Raw genomic sequence first — 15,104 nt, 5'->3', positions numbered from 1 at the left:
TTTACCATACATTATCGTAAAAATTACCCTGTTGTTTACTTGCGTATTCTGCATCAGAATTACTACTTGCTAGAAATGCTTCTAAGGAAAACAGTGCATATATACTGGAATAATGAACCCACGAACATATAATTCTGTATACACAAAGTTATGGCAAGGCAATTGAATCTGCAGCAACTTCTAAAGATGCCAGACTCCTGGTGAAAAACACAGATCACCTTAATAATTACAAGTATCCATTCATAATCAACTTCTAAGAGACTAAAACACCTGTTTCCTTTATCACATATGCAAAACACTGGTCAATTGTGGCATGTATTGAGCTGGGCAACTGTGAGGTCAACAAGCAATTTTCCATCATGTACTCTTCCTACTTTTCAGCCAAGTATGCATGTATATTTATAGGAAAGGAGGAAAAGAGCATGACAGTACAAAGTAAAAGGAGGGACAAGTTGTCTGCCCTGCTGTCAATCTTTCCCAAGAGGCAGGGAAGCAAAACTAAGCTGATATCCACTGCTACTGGATAGCAGTAATGAAGACTGCATAGATTCTGGTAATTTTCATTGCACAGCAGCTCTGGAAGGAAAGAGCTGAAGCTGCTTAAGACAGTCCTTCACATCTGCAATGTTTTTGCAGCAAGAATAAAGAATAAACTGAGTGCTAAAATCTTCATTTTGGAGAAGTGGAAGTTTAGAGGTGGAAAATACTGACAGTACCTACCTAGAGAAGCTTTAACTAACAGGGAGAGAGGCTGCAGATTTTTTTTTTTTACTCTTACATATGCAAATATGAACATCCAAAGTTAGGGATGCTTGCTGTATTTTGAATGATGAGCATCCATTATGTTCAAATATTTGAACAGAGAAAAGTGGTTTGGGTTCCTGCAGCTTTCAAATGAAAGCAGCTGCACTACTACTGTGCATCTCAAGAAGCCAATAAAGACAGACAAATTTGATATGGATTATTTGCCAAGACTGCAGTAGCGTTAATACGCTCTTTTCAAAGCCTAGAATCTAAAAAAGTGAAAAAACGAAAGACATACTCAACTACAGATTTAACTGCATGTTTCACGAGCAAGTAACAAGTTGTGAGCAAGACTGCTGCATAGCAGAGAAGTATTTTGCAAACTTTCTAAAGAACAAACAGGTATTAAAACAGCATTACAGTGGAGTAAGCTGAAGAACCTGAGTATCAAAACTTCTTGTTTGCAGGATATTTTGGCACAAATTGGAAATCCTGCTTTTTAGCCATCTCTGGTTCCAGCTGCTTGACAAGTGACTTTCATTAATTCAGTTGTCTGGCTTTCTTTTAAAGTTCAGAGAGCAAATGTATATTGTTTTCAGCATTTTCTTCTTGTATTTATCTTAAGAGATTATACTAAGTTTAGCATAACAAAGCTAGTAATAACTTGAACTTTAGCAAGACCATTTTAAAAAGATAGATCACTTCAAAATGCTGGGGGGTGTCCATCCCCCAAATCCATTGTTACATACCTTGCTGACAGCATACCAAACAATTCTAGGATTCCCCCTAATACAAAGGTGGATCTTGATCCATAAAACTTATCGTGCAGTCTAAGAGACAGCTGATTCTTACAACAAATGAAAAACACAAAGAAACATCCACCTAGTCTGAACAGTCCACCAGTGGTCTAAAGGAAGAAAACCCTGTTACATAAATATATCTTCATAAACTTCAGAGACACTAGAAGCAGCTTCCCAATTTCTCCAGAAAAGTTTTCTCTTCACTTTCTACTCCACCAAAAGAACTGTTTTTAACAAGTTAACGTCTTGTTTTCCTGGAAATACAATTTTTTGCTTCCCAAAGAAAGAACTGAGTATTTTTATCCTTTTCTTCCAAGCTGATGTAAAGACCAATGTATCACTGTCACTTATACAGCCCCTGTTGACACATTTAAAGACTTCTTATGTCTCCTGACACTTTTTTCCTCTTTTTAATATACTACAGTTCTTGAAACTTTCCTCAAAGGAGACATTATCTATACTTCTAGCCATTTTTCTTGCTTTCCTCTAAACACTCTCATTTTTTTCTACATCCTCCTATAAATACAGTATCCCAAACTCAGTTTTCCATGAGACCTGCCTAACACTGAGAGCAGAATAATTACCTTTTGTCACCCTGAAAGCTCCCTGCCAATCATCTCAAAATGAAGTGTCCCTTTCCCTACATCTCACAGCACTGTTGCCTCAGCATTTTGCAATTGTCTGATCCTCTTCCAACACAGCTCTGCCCAGAAAGTTTCCATGCTTTTCCATGTTTCACTTCTCCCTCCTTAAAATAGTATTTTATATCCATCTTTACTTAATCTCATGGCATTAATCCCAGGTAATTTTTAATGTTTCTGGAATAACTTCAAGATCTGATCACCTCCTGTTAAATATTTACTTACCAATCTGGTATCTTCCACAAACTTAAAAACAATCCACCAGCCTTACTGTTTTAGGAAAATGCTTTAGGTCACTTTCATACAAGATATATTTCCCTACCACTTCTTTGGCCCAGATTTTAGAGAAGTCCAGCAGCCTCTGCAGAGAACCAGCAAAGATTGATTTTTATACTGCATATACAACAGGTCTAATGTATCCAGAATATATTAGACTTGCTAGGCATGTGCCACACAGTTGATCTCTGCTGTCCTATACATTCTGCTCTATACCATATGGACACATATTTCTTCCTGGAAAATCTAAGGGACACGGTTTAAAAAATATGGTTCAGGCAACCATATATTAAGGAAGATGTAGGAGATTTAGAGAGAGTTCAGAGAACAACGATCCAAGGTCTAGAAAATATGACCCATACTAAAACATTAACAGACTTACGTTTATTTATTCCATACAAGGTTTGCTGATGGGTCCACCTGAAACATCATCCCAGTCCAACAGTCGCACATCTGCAGGGTGGACTATTTTAGGAAAGCTGGCACTTACATCAAATTCACACTGATAGCTTTTGTTTTAGAGACAAGGAACCATACTTTTATTTCCACTAATGCTTCCCAGTTCTTCTGCCAGATGTGAAACTGTGAGGTTAAGGGAACCTTTTATCAGAGACAAACATGCTTGTTTTTAATTTAAATACTGCTTTGATACATACTATCAGAAACTGGCCAGGAGATAACAATTTATTCTAGCTAAACTGTATGCAATTTACCAGTAGTAGTTTTTTTGAGAACTTTATGAGGACAGTGACAGCTCCAATAGTTTTCCTGCTGCACAATGGCTTCCAGCCCCTCCTGTTTGTTGCCCATGCTGCGTGCATTGGTGTAGTTGTACTTCAGTTGGGCTACTGACCTTTTTGGGGGGAGAAGCTCTAATTGCTATGTGACCATTCTCAGGTGCTTCCATGGTTTCTAACACATCAACAACCCTTGTGTCTTTGCTGCCGCATGGATCTCCATCCATGAGGATGGACCTCCATCCCTTACCTCCACTGACCTCAGCAGACCAAAGGACCTCACTAGCACATCCTCCCTCAAACATTGACATGCCGCTCCAAGGCTCATCTCTAGTGAGCCTGGTTTCATCCCTTTCCCCCTTCAAATCTAGTTTAAAGCTCTTTCAATGAGCCCTGCTAACTCCTGTGCAAAGATCCTTTTCCCCCTTTGAGACAGGTGTACCCCGTCTGTCACCAGCAGGCCTGGCGCCGTGTAGACTGACCCATGATCAAAAAACCCAAAAATCCTGCCAGTGACACCAGGCTCAGAGCCAGGTATTGATCTGCTGGCTCTTCCTGTTTCTTCCCTCATCATTCCCTGCAACTGGAGGGATAGAAAAGAACACTGCTTGTGCTCCTGATCCCTTAACCAGTCATCTCAAGGCCCTGAAGTCTCTCTTGCTTGCCCTCGGACTTCTTGTTGCAACTTCGTTGCTGCCTACCTGAAAAATCAATAATGGATAATAATCTGAGGGCCGTACCAGGGTAGAAAGTTTCCTTGTCACAACTTTAACCTGGGCCCCAGGGATGCAGCAGACTTCCCTAAGAAGTGGTCCCGGTCTGCATATTGGGCCTTCTGTTCCCCTCAGGAGAGAGTCTCCTATGACAATGACCCATCTTTTTTTTCTTTATGGAAGCAGTTTTGACACAGGGTGTAGGCTGAATTAACCTTGGCGACTCTTCCAATCTAGATGAACATCGTCCTCATTATTGTTTGATTCCACTTGCAGAGCCTTGTACCTATCATGCAAAGGCACCTGGGAAGGTGGGGTAGTCACAGAGGAGACACACCTTCTGCACCGGGCAAGAACTTGTCGCCATTGCCCCCTATCCCTTGAGTCACTGCATTCAGCCAGGTGGAGAGAGGATAGGGCATCCTCCGTGCCATGTGCCCTGTCTGCCTGACAGGCCCATCCCAGGGAAGGTAGGGTGCAATTCCAGTAATCTCTCTCTCTCTCTCAGACTCCCTAATACTCCTCAACCTACTCACCTCCTCCCACAGCTCTGTCACTAAGCAGAGGAGTTCCTCTACCTGGGCACACCTCCCACAGGTGTGCTCACTGCTGCCATCCGGTGGCATAAGAGTAGGGCACACCCTGCAGCCTGACACCTGGGTGGCAGCATGTTCCCACCGGAGCTCTGTCTGGGAAACTGTGTCGGTTGTGGTGGGTGCAGAGTTTAGAGAGGCCATGGCTTTCTGCTGGCTGGATACCATTGCTCCCTGGTTGAACAATGGCCAGAGCTTCAGCACGCTTCCTGCACGCCCTGCCGCACCATGCCCTGGTCAGTAGCACTCCCCAGGGGCTTCTTTTATAGGGGGGGGACTTGGCCGCCATTGCTCCTGGCCCCACCCAGGTCTTGTCAGCTGCTGTCGCACAGGCTTCTGGTGGCTCTCTCGGCTCCCCCTGAGGTTCCCCCGGTTGGGGAAACCCCCCTGTGCACCATGCTGGAGCATGCCAGCACTGGCACTGCTCACCTCAGCGGCTGAGTTTACTCATTTACTTGAGATTTTATTTTTTCTCATTTCAGATTCCATACAACTTCAAGAGAGAAAGAATCATCTGCTATTCAAGGAGCAGCTACTGTCTTGTAACCTAAAGACAAGTGTTTTAAAAGGATGTCCATCACACCAGACAAACTGCTTAGTGCATATCCTAACCGTCAAAATGCAAGTAAAGAGTACAGTGTTATATTATGAAGTGACACAGTCAATGCCATTTTTTTATTGCTACTTTGTGCAAAGGATTATACTTCAGGGGACAATAAAAGTCCAAGAAAAGTGACCACTAACAACCTGTCTGTAAATACAGAGTTATTTAACACTGCGTTTAGCAAAACTAACAGCTTTTAATGACTTAGTGTATATCAAGCTGATCCTTAACACAGTTACACCATATGTCTAATGTCTGTAATAAACTACAACTGCCAGAAAGGCCATGGTTATACAACCATGGCTAGATTCAGAATCCCTGTGAAGACAACATCCTATCTACAGCTCCTGAGAGCTTTTTGTCTGCTTTTGCTCTTCCTCAGGACAGCAGGAAACAGGAGTATTACTGATGCTCTTTCCAATGATAGATCATCTAAGTAAAATTAAGAATTTCCTTTACTCATTGTTTTCTTCACAGTAACTGGGAAACACCATGGATAAAATGGTTGCTGAACCTGGACAAAATATGTAATAATCTACTCAGATTAAATTCAATTTACTTGCAGGCAGGAAAGAGTTACTATTCAAATTCAAAGCCTCACTTTTTGCCTTTGAAATAGCATCCCTAACATATTATAAAGCATGTAAGTATAGAGAAACAAATAAAATAACCAACTCAATTCCTGTGATTTACAGACTTAAGAGAACAGGTGCAACCAAATTTCAAGTCCCATTTGCCACCTTTTTTTTTTAACAGCATATTTAGGCATAAAGGTAGTTCACTCCAGCGCAGCTATCCTATTCGGAAAGAGGCTTGTGATATCAGTATAAAAACATCCACACGGCTTTCACCAGTATAAAAACATCCACAGAGCTTTCACCAGTATAATTTCTGCAGTACAATAATCACTGAAGTGCACATATTTAAGCCAGGAATTTAATCAAGCCCAGGATTAGTCGGCACAAATGGAGTTACCCACCACCACCAATGGGCAGAATATGCCTGGCTACCCATTGCCATTTTAGAAATGGTACTCATACAGTTTATACATGCATCCATATCCATGCACGTTAAAAGCAGTAACACTAACATTTTGAGACAAGCTGTTGAAAGACAGGCTGGAATTCTTCAGCAAACCATCTGCTCTAGCAACCATTTACCAGCAATCCTAACACCTCTCTTCAGACATAGGCAACCACAAGTCTCTCATCCCAAAGGAGAGTCACAGTATAACACACACACTTTTTAGAGCATAGCTCTGACTCCTGCTGTTCCTCTCTTGCAAATCACTTATGTTTGCAGGAAAATCGTGCAATTCTGGACATCAGATGGATGGAAATACTAACTATCCCAATCTGAGTTTGCCACCATGGTAGCTCTACATGCATTCTCTGTGACAGCAAAGCTTGCTAGAGAGATTCCTGCCTCCCGATCAGCCTCCACACACTTTCCCACCCCTTGATTATGCCAGTACAACTGTCTCTGGACAATGCTGTAAACAGATACATAAAAAAAGCTGTAAAGGAATATAGAAAATGTCTGGATGTTTTAAAAAAAAAAAATTGTTTTTCAAGTGAAGTTTTCTTTTAGCCCAGAACATTTCACAAGCAAACCAAAAACCAAAGGCTTCACTGGATCCTTCAGTTATGAAAGCAAGCTTCAGCTAGAGGATCAGTCTCACTTAGTTTTTGTTTGCAAAAGCTGATTTTGAGAAGTTAAACAGATAACCCAATATGTTTCCTCCCTGCATCATTCACTTGATCTCATGTGCAATACTGCATTTCCAGACTCTTTTTCCCCTAAGCAAACCAGTATTCTTAGCTCTTAAAAGTGTCTCCTTTCAGATAGCATTTTCTGCCAGACTGCTTTGATCTTAATGCATATCAAAGGAGTCTAAATTACAAATTCCTAAATAAACTGCTTACATTTAACTATGCTCTCTCTTTAAATCTTAATCAGGGTAGAACACAAAAGGAACAACGTTTCAGCTCCTAACATCCCAGCTGGTTAGGGTATTCCACATACAGCTCATGTCTCCTTTATCAGTCTTTTGCCAGCTGCTGAACTCTAAAAATATTATTTGATTCTTGATTTAATTTCCATGCCTTTTTCTATATTTTTGATTAACAGTCTACAGTGATTCCAGCAAATAAAGAAGATAAGATGCATTAAAGCACACTTTCAACCATGTGTAAGTGTTAAAACGCAAAGTGAGTTTCAAGACACGAGATGTTTAATACACAATGGGAAGCACTTTTCAGTTGAAGCCTTGTTACCCTATAAATAAAAAATTTTCAAGTACAGCTACTATGTAAAAAGTCAAATAAGGCAGAAAGAAAATTTCAGGATTCTGCTCATTGATATAATTAAATCCAACGTACTTCTAAGCTTTAAAGCATGCATGGACATTGTGAACATTTAGGACGGTTCCGTAACTGATGAATGTACTTTCAGCTACCTATTTTCTCAAGAAGTTAAGGTGTATTTTCTAGTTAATGCAATAGGAAGAAATACATGGAACACACAGACAGGTGGCTTATATAACAGTATTAATTGAAAAGAATGTGACTAATGCATTCTCCTGGGCAATAAAGGTTTATGAATAAATCCCAGAAACTTTAGGAATGCATAAAAACCAAAATAATTGGTTTAGAGGAATGAGACTTTCAGATTCTTTCATATAAACTACAGGTGCTATTTCCCACAGCTAGAAAACAGGAAAACTTCACTACTCCTCCACAGATAAGGCCATTTAGGGACAGGCATGTAATACATATTTCAGATGAAAAATTGCACTTTAGATAGACAGCTCTTCCCAGATCTAATAGGGCGTCCCTAAATCCCAGTTCAGAAAGGTTTTGGAACTGTGAACCCACTATTCCTGTCAATATGCAGGACAGCAGCAGGAGGGGCAATGACAAAACAAGGTCCAAACCTCAGTGTGGTGTTCAACCACGAAACAGTCCTGAAAGATACAGTTACCATAATAAAACAAATTCTGGTCAAGGCAAAATGTGTTTAAGAATCCAGAGGGCTTATAGCGGCTTCAACTCTTGTTTCAGGATTTAGAAAAACTAGACTGTAGAGCCCCATGTGACTGTATATAAAAACAGATTTAGGTCCCTCTGGCTATGAGACTGAGTCTGGTAGTATCAATAGGCATCACAATGAACAAGAATCTTAAGGTTTGTACTATTCTCCACTTTCTCCCTACCACCAAAAGGAGCAAATGCACTTTAATATGAACACTGTTTACAGCAATTACTTAAATTCTACCACAACATGCATTAGCATTTTAAAAAGCATCTGTGTGATGAAGTGACTGATAAAGCATTTTAGAAAAGTGTTTTAAAGTCTTCTCCTTTGCTTTATCTGTAATAGACTACAATTAATAGCAACAGAAAATTGCTTTAAAAAGGAACTATCAATTGGGATGAAATGTAGATCATAAGAGGGCAGCATGAAGGACTGGAATAAATGACAGACAGGAGAGAAGACATAGTAATTTCTCATTATTTTTGACTTAACCAAAGCACAAAAATCTCAAAGTATTTATCACCATTGAACATCCATGTGACGGAAAGGCATACCAGCCCACAATTCTCCAGAGAAATCTGCAAGAGATGAGATTATTAATGGTCTGTGAATGTTGCAAAGGTTAGCTCATGAGCCAGGAATAGATTTTTAAGGACTTAGTTTCCATGTCTTTATTTTTAAAGAAGTATTGCAGTTATTGCTCTATGGTGCAATGAGTTAATACAACAAGGCGTATAACACTTTGGCTTACTGGGAGCCATGCTAGCATTTCAGAGGGCAATAGCCAAAAGCATCGTTCAGTTCCTGGAACCTTCCCTATACTACAAAGTTTTACCAGTAAAGCCATCCATGCATCAGAAGAAGATCCTAAGCATTTATATTCTGAAGCAAATCTGAATGACTCTCAACCTTGACAGAGAAAGCTGGCTTCCTAAGACTCAAGTATTACCAGCCACAAAAGTGGCTCTCAACAGCCACACAAAGACATCCATGACAGTAAGGAACAACATACCTGCCCTGTAGCTCTGATGACTTGCAACACATGTGGTGCCTCATCCTGAGAAACAGTGCTGATTAAAAGCTTCCTCCTTTATAAAATCCTCTGCATCTTATGGCCTGAACTTTCTTTCAAATAATTGTGTGGTGGTCAACTGACTAGTGCCTCCAGCTCTGGGAATACCACATACAGAAAAGGTCTGACTAACCTGAGGAGTTTGCACAAACTGCAAACTTCAGCTGAGAGCCAATGACGAGGAAGCAGATTGTGATAAGAAAACATGTGAAATAGCCCCAAGTAAAACCCAAGGCTGACAAAGAAGAAACGTCCAGCATGAATATCACATTGCTCCTGAGAAAGACCTCACCACGCTGATGACTCATCTTTCTGCTCAAGGAATACCGAGTGTCAACCTTAGGACTCACAGGAACAGTGGAAGGGTGAGCATAACACCATAGGAAAAGAGGTAGAAAGTGGGAAGGCTCTGCATTAAAATTACAGCTAGAACTGTTATGAGGCTCTTCTGTATTAACTAGATAATTTGGACTATCAGACCATTAAAACATTAAGTGGATGAACAATAAATTCTTGACCCCATTTATATAGTGCATTCCTTTTTGTGCATTACAAGCTTTGGAGTGTAGCAGCGTGCCAAACTGCCTCAGGATTATAGGATGTGTATTCTGACATGGGAAGACCACGGAAAATACAGAGCACAGGGAGGAAAAGGGAACAAGCCACACCATGTCCAGAGAAAAAGAAAGAACAGCATAAGTCTAGTATCTTGAGACTTGGATCTACTCTCTTAATGCCATAATTCACTAGAAACTAGTACTGTTCTACAAATAAAGTGTCTTACAAAACATGATGCAAAAAACACCAGAACTGAGGTAGAAACAGAGGGGCTCGAGTGATAGGAAGGAATCTCCTCCAAATGCAGCTAGGCTGTTAGGGACTGAAGGGCTCTGAAGAAAAGGGCTCTGCACAGGTATTATTTTACAGGATTGTCTACTTTACCAATTTACATGGAAGTTATTTTGTTTGCTTTTGCCATACTCTTCAACACATTGCTTCTCCCTCTCTGCCCATCAAAATTTGGCGGCCAGCCACACACGAAGCAAAGGTATTTTTGCATTAAACTAACTACTTCATTGTAAGGATATAAAACGGTTATACCATGCAATAGAGGAAAATATAAAGCAACAAAAACCATCCTGAAGTACATAGTTTTACAGAAAATAAACTACAATCAGATTTCATGCAGCTATTGAAGAACAAAATTACAGGTAGATATTATTCTGGGCTTACAGTCTTAAGATGGTAGAAAGTACATAACCTATATTCAGGAATTGGTTTGGACAGGGTTATATCACTAACCTCCAGAAGAGGTGACATCACAGTTACAGTGCAGACGCTAACTGATCTCAGCACATAGACAACTTTTTAGTCACCTACTACAGGCTCCCTGAATCTTTTCAGCAGGCAGCATAAGCTCTGCACAGTTATCTGTAGGCAGAAATGCTTTGTTTCCCCCTCATGCTATCAGACCTCCCCACAAAACTCAACAAAAACTTGAGACCATTGCAGAGAAAAGTCCAGCCGCAGAAGAGACATTTACAAGCCTACTCAGGCATTCCATTTTCTCAGCCTTTTTGGCACCTTGAAAATGAATGTACACTGAAAGATTGTGACAGCCTACAAGAAATTTAGGAGGTTGTACAACACCATCCTGAAACTGTGCTGTTAAACTGTCATAAACTGTAGTGTATGGACAGTGAGCCTGTCCATACTGTTACACAGCCCAAGGTGAGAAAAATAAGACATTGTAATATTTTTCTTTAGCTGTCTACTAACTCTCATCTGAAAAATACCTAATAATGGCTCTCTATTCAAGATTGACTTACACTACTGAATTTTCACATGCAGGCATAAGGTTGCTGAACAGCTTGAAGGAAAAAGGAAACTTGGAAAAAAAATAATCTTGCATTGCCGACTACGCAAGTATTACGAGTCTTCCCCAGTTATTATCAGCAAGTCAAGCCCAGTAAGCCAAAATATCTGCATAACCAGCAGGAGGTACCTATTCCATTAGATAAAGTTCAGAGATAAGGAATAAGCACAACATAGGATTAGCACGTGTCCCATGTGCCGTGCGTCCCTATTCTGTAGTTAGCAGAACCCACTGCAACATACTCAATTACTTTATGAAGACTGTTTTGTGTATGTAATCCACTACAACAGGTTATGCTTCATTATTCTGCAGTCCCATGTGACAGGAGCCCCCATCAAACCTCTTAAAAACAACTAATAGGGATTTGGAGTGTCTCACTCTGACAGTAAAAGGCCATCGCTCATGACACATAGATAACTAACATTTGGCCTATCCACAGTGTAACAGAGACACTCATTACCTTTGAGAAGCAAGGAAAGGGGAGAGTGGAATACAGAGATTCAGAACCTGGTAGGTTTTGAGATAAGATAACCCTTATTACCACAATTTTCTGAAAGGCATGATGTATTCCTTGTATATCCTTGTAGCACTACTGTATACCATAAACACTTCTCCACAAGATAGCACAACAGATAGCTATGCTCACAATGCAAGGATACCAAGCATCTTTTGACCTGGAAGGGCATCCAAATGTGAACAAATGTTACCACATGGCAGATGGATACTGGCAGAACTCTTGCTAATAAAGCTGTATAGCATTGGCATAGCCCGCATTTCAGTTTGAAATTACAATAATGAAGTCACAACACTCTGCTGGTTTTCTGAATCACCTTCCACCCTTGTCTTCAGTTCTATCTGCTCACTCTCACACAGATGTAATCACTGATCATACAAAACCCTGAAGGACTAGACACAATCTCCCTGAAATACTGGAGTGCCATTTTCTTTCCAGAAAAAGACTAGAGAGATAGTAAAACTGTGATTTTTTTCAGTTTTACTATATATCACCTAAAGACAATGTAGAATCTTTTCCTAAAAAATGTAAAAAATTAAAGAGGGTTCAAATTCCTTCCACATATAATGAAATTACATTCTAATTTTCCACATGGGTTTTGTTTTTTCAATGAATACAATCTTAGGAAGTAAATATCTCTCTGCTATAAATACTGAAAGATAAGAACTGCTTACTGCTGTTGAGCCAGAAGAGCATATAAACTGGTACATCTGTCAGATTCAAACAATTGCACAAATAAACAGAATCATTAACAATTCTAAATATTATCCTCTTACTAAATGCATTTTCTTTTTGGGTTAACACCACAATAGGATAACCTCTGCAAGATATTTTGACAACAAAAGTTATAAGGTATATATGAATGCACAAAGTTACTAAGACTATTCAGTGCAACACGCATGAAGACGGGGCTACCAATCAAACTCAAATAACTTCTTATTCATTTAAGCTGCATAGCTATAAACAAAGTTTTGAATTTATCGTATATCAGACAAGAAAGTATTTCCTATCTGGAACCTGCCATCTAAATAGGAATACTCACCCTGCTGCAACTGCAGGAGGGATGACCAGTATGAGTTTAAGTTGTGCTTCACGCAGAGCTTCAGAGAGGTGAATGAGCAAGTGAATCAACTCCCTGAAATATAAATATATTGTTAGAGGGAAAGGCAGTAAAACTGGTGCTATATATTGGCAAGAGCAAGTTAACAAGTAACAGTAGAAATAATTGAAAAGATGCAGCTGGCAAGAGAGCCAAACACAGTTTGTAGTGAATGACCATAACAGAAAAAAAAAATTAGGAAGACTGATCAGAGGTTTACCCTCTTCCAGGACTAAGAACACTGAACTGCTGGAGACAGTCTTCATTTTATTGGGACTGGTGATCACCTTGGGGCTAAAATGTTTCCTAGTTTTATTTTAATCTAACTATGCATTGTTAGCATGTAAAACCAGCGTATCTTATCAGAGCAGGTCACCTCTTGAGGTCATATCCTGTAAAAGGAATAAGATCAATAGAAGAACCAAACACTGTTCTGAAACAAGCAGCTGTTGAATAGATTCAAGTTGCCACTGTATTACTACACGCGAGGTCTGAGAATTTGTAAAGATGCTTTCACAGCAAGACATGCAATCTTCAAGGGATATTTCTGAGGCCTGTGTTTAGTAACATTTCTGCTGCTGTTTTTTTCTGTATAAATAATCCCTTTGTTTCTCAATACATTACTGTATAGCTACAAAATAAATGTTTGACAATGTCATATCTGGAAGTATCACCTTCCACACGCATCATTTAAAGTCTTTCACAAAAGCTGATTTTCATATCCATATTCTAAACATTTCAATTGGAAAATAAACTCCAAAATTCTCATGTAAACTGTTTTTAGTCTTCCTGATTTGAAGGGTGATGTTTATAGAAAATCTCTCAGAGACAGACTGCAGAAACAAAAAAGTTTAATGGCTACTGTTATCTTAAGAGGAGTCCAATATTACCTTCAATTTACACTATAAATATGGCCCTTCTGTGTGCCTTCCTTAAGTCATTTAATTTCTCAGAACAAAGTCAACTTTCACATTTACCCACTGGCAGGGTGGATCCACAAAGGCAGTCAGACAGATGATACTAGCACAGAATTCTAGATCTGTTCAGAACTATGGTTAGACCTGAACTGAGTAGAAAGCAACTTCACTACCCATTCCAGTAGGCTAAAAGTGCTAAAGCAGGAAAGGCAGGATATACATAGGCGATCATCCAAGTTGGTTGCTCCACTTAAACTGGATTAGACCTGAACTCTCAGAAACAACTTTTGGTACTGTCATGCCTTTCAAGTATCATCCTAGAGACATTCTTCTGAAATCCTTGATCTTCCAATATAATTATCCATCACAGCAATAACGCTTGACTTGCACAATGTAGATACTATCCAAAGGCAACCAAGTATTTTCATTTTCCCTGAAATGGTTTGATGCCTGATGAAAACTTCCTAAGGATGCTACAAAAGCCATTACTCTCAAAATCCTGACAAACAAACAAAGCAAGTTTTATCACTTTCCCAATACCATCAGTATTTTGTGCTTACAATTTGACAGCTGGCTGTGCTGAACAGCTCTTTACAATAAACTGTCACACTGCCACCTATATTTCTCTTCCAGGGGCATACATGAGATTACAGGTATCAGCTTTTGGTCTGTCTGCAGCATGTAATTCCACCATGCTTGCTCTGGGAAAGCTTTCCTTCCCATTTCCTTATCATATGCATTCCACATTAAGAGTGTCACTATTCAGACAAATCAATTAGAGCAAAGAAGAATCCTTTTTCCATAGGAACGCATTAAAAAATTACAACACTAAACAGACATTTATTGACTTCAACATACACACATCATGGCTCCCACATGACATAATCTTATAAAAAACTATAATCAGTATTAAAACAAGCTAAGCCTTCTTCCCCACTGATTTGCATCTCATGGCTAAGTGACCTTTTTAACTAATTATGCCCAAACTGCAGTATGAGTGCACCCTTTATTAGATGTCAGAGATGCTACATATAAGACAAATTTGACCAAAGAATCAATTCCTCTGGCATTGACATTATTCTACACTGTTCATCAGCAGGGATCTCTCTTCTCTGCCTGGCTGCCTTTGTTAGCTGTAGGAACTCTGAGAACTCTACACCATGCAAAACATTTACTGACTTCAAATTTAATTGTTTAGAAGGTGAGGGGATAGAAGGAGGGGCAGAATAGGACAAAAGACCCTAACATATGTGCAGAGCAAGATAACATCTTTTTCTTTTTCATTTAGAAACAAGGCCAATACCCTTGCTCACACTTTGCATCTTCACATATCTGCCTCAGCTCCTAAAATTTTGCTATCCAGATAGCAATGCTTTGAAGCATAAGAAGAAAAGCAAGTTGGGATTATTTTGAACCAGATGAAGAGAAAAAAAAAAATTCAAGTGAATATTAAGTTCAAGGTTTCCCCCTTCCTCAGCAATG

The 15,104-nt window shown here is 39.6% G+C and overlaps 1 protein-coding gene across 4 annotated transcripts in view; it reads right to left on the bottom strand.

Annotated features, from left to right (window-relative positions):
- The window catches only part of CHID1 (chitinase domain containing 1), a 142,962-nt gene that overhangs the window by 105,383 nt on the left and 22,475 nt on the right, over positions 1 to 15,104 (bottom strand). For all 4 annotated transcript variants that reach the window (XM_076344239.1, XM_076344240.1, XM_076344238.1 and 1 more), the window contains one exon: positions 12,649 to 12,741. In XM_076344239.1, the coding sequence (XP_076200354.1) occupies positions 12,649 to 12,741 (93 nt within the window). The remainder of the gene's footprint in view (positions 1 to 12,648; positions 12,742 to 15,104) is intronic.

The sequence above is a fragment of the Aptenodytes patagonicus genome, chromosome 7, assembly GCF_965638725.1.
Source record: "Aptenodytes patagonicus chromosome 7, bAptPat1.pri.cur, whole genome shotgun sequence".
In the NCBI taxonomy this organism is placed as follows: domain Eukaryota; kingdom Metazoa; phylum Chordata; class Aves; order Sphenisciformes; family Spheniscidae; genus Aptenodytes; species Aptenodytes patagonicus.
Note: the sequence above shows the minus strand (reverse complement) of the source record. Positions and strands in the feature narration are given on the sequence as shown.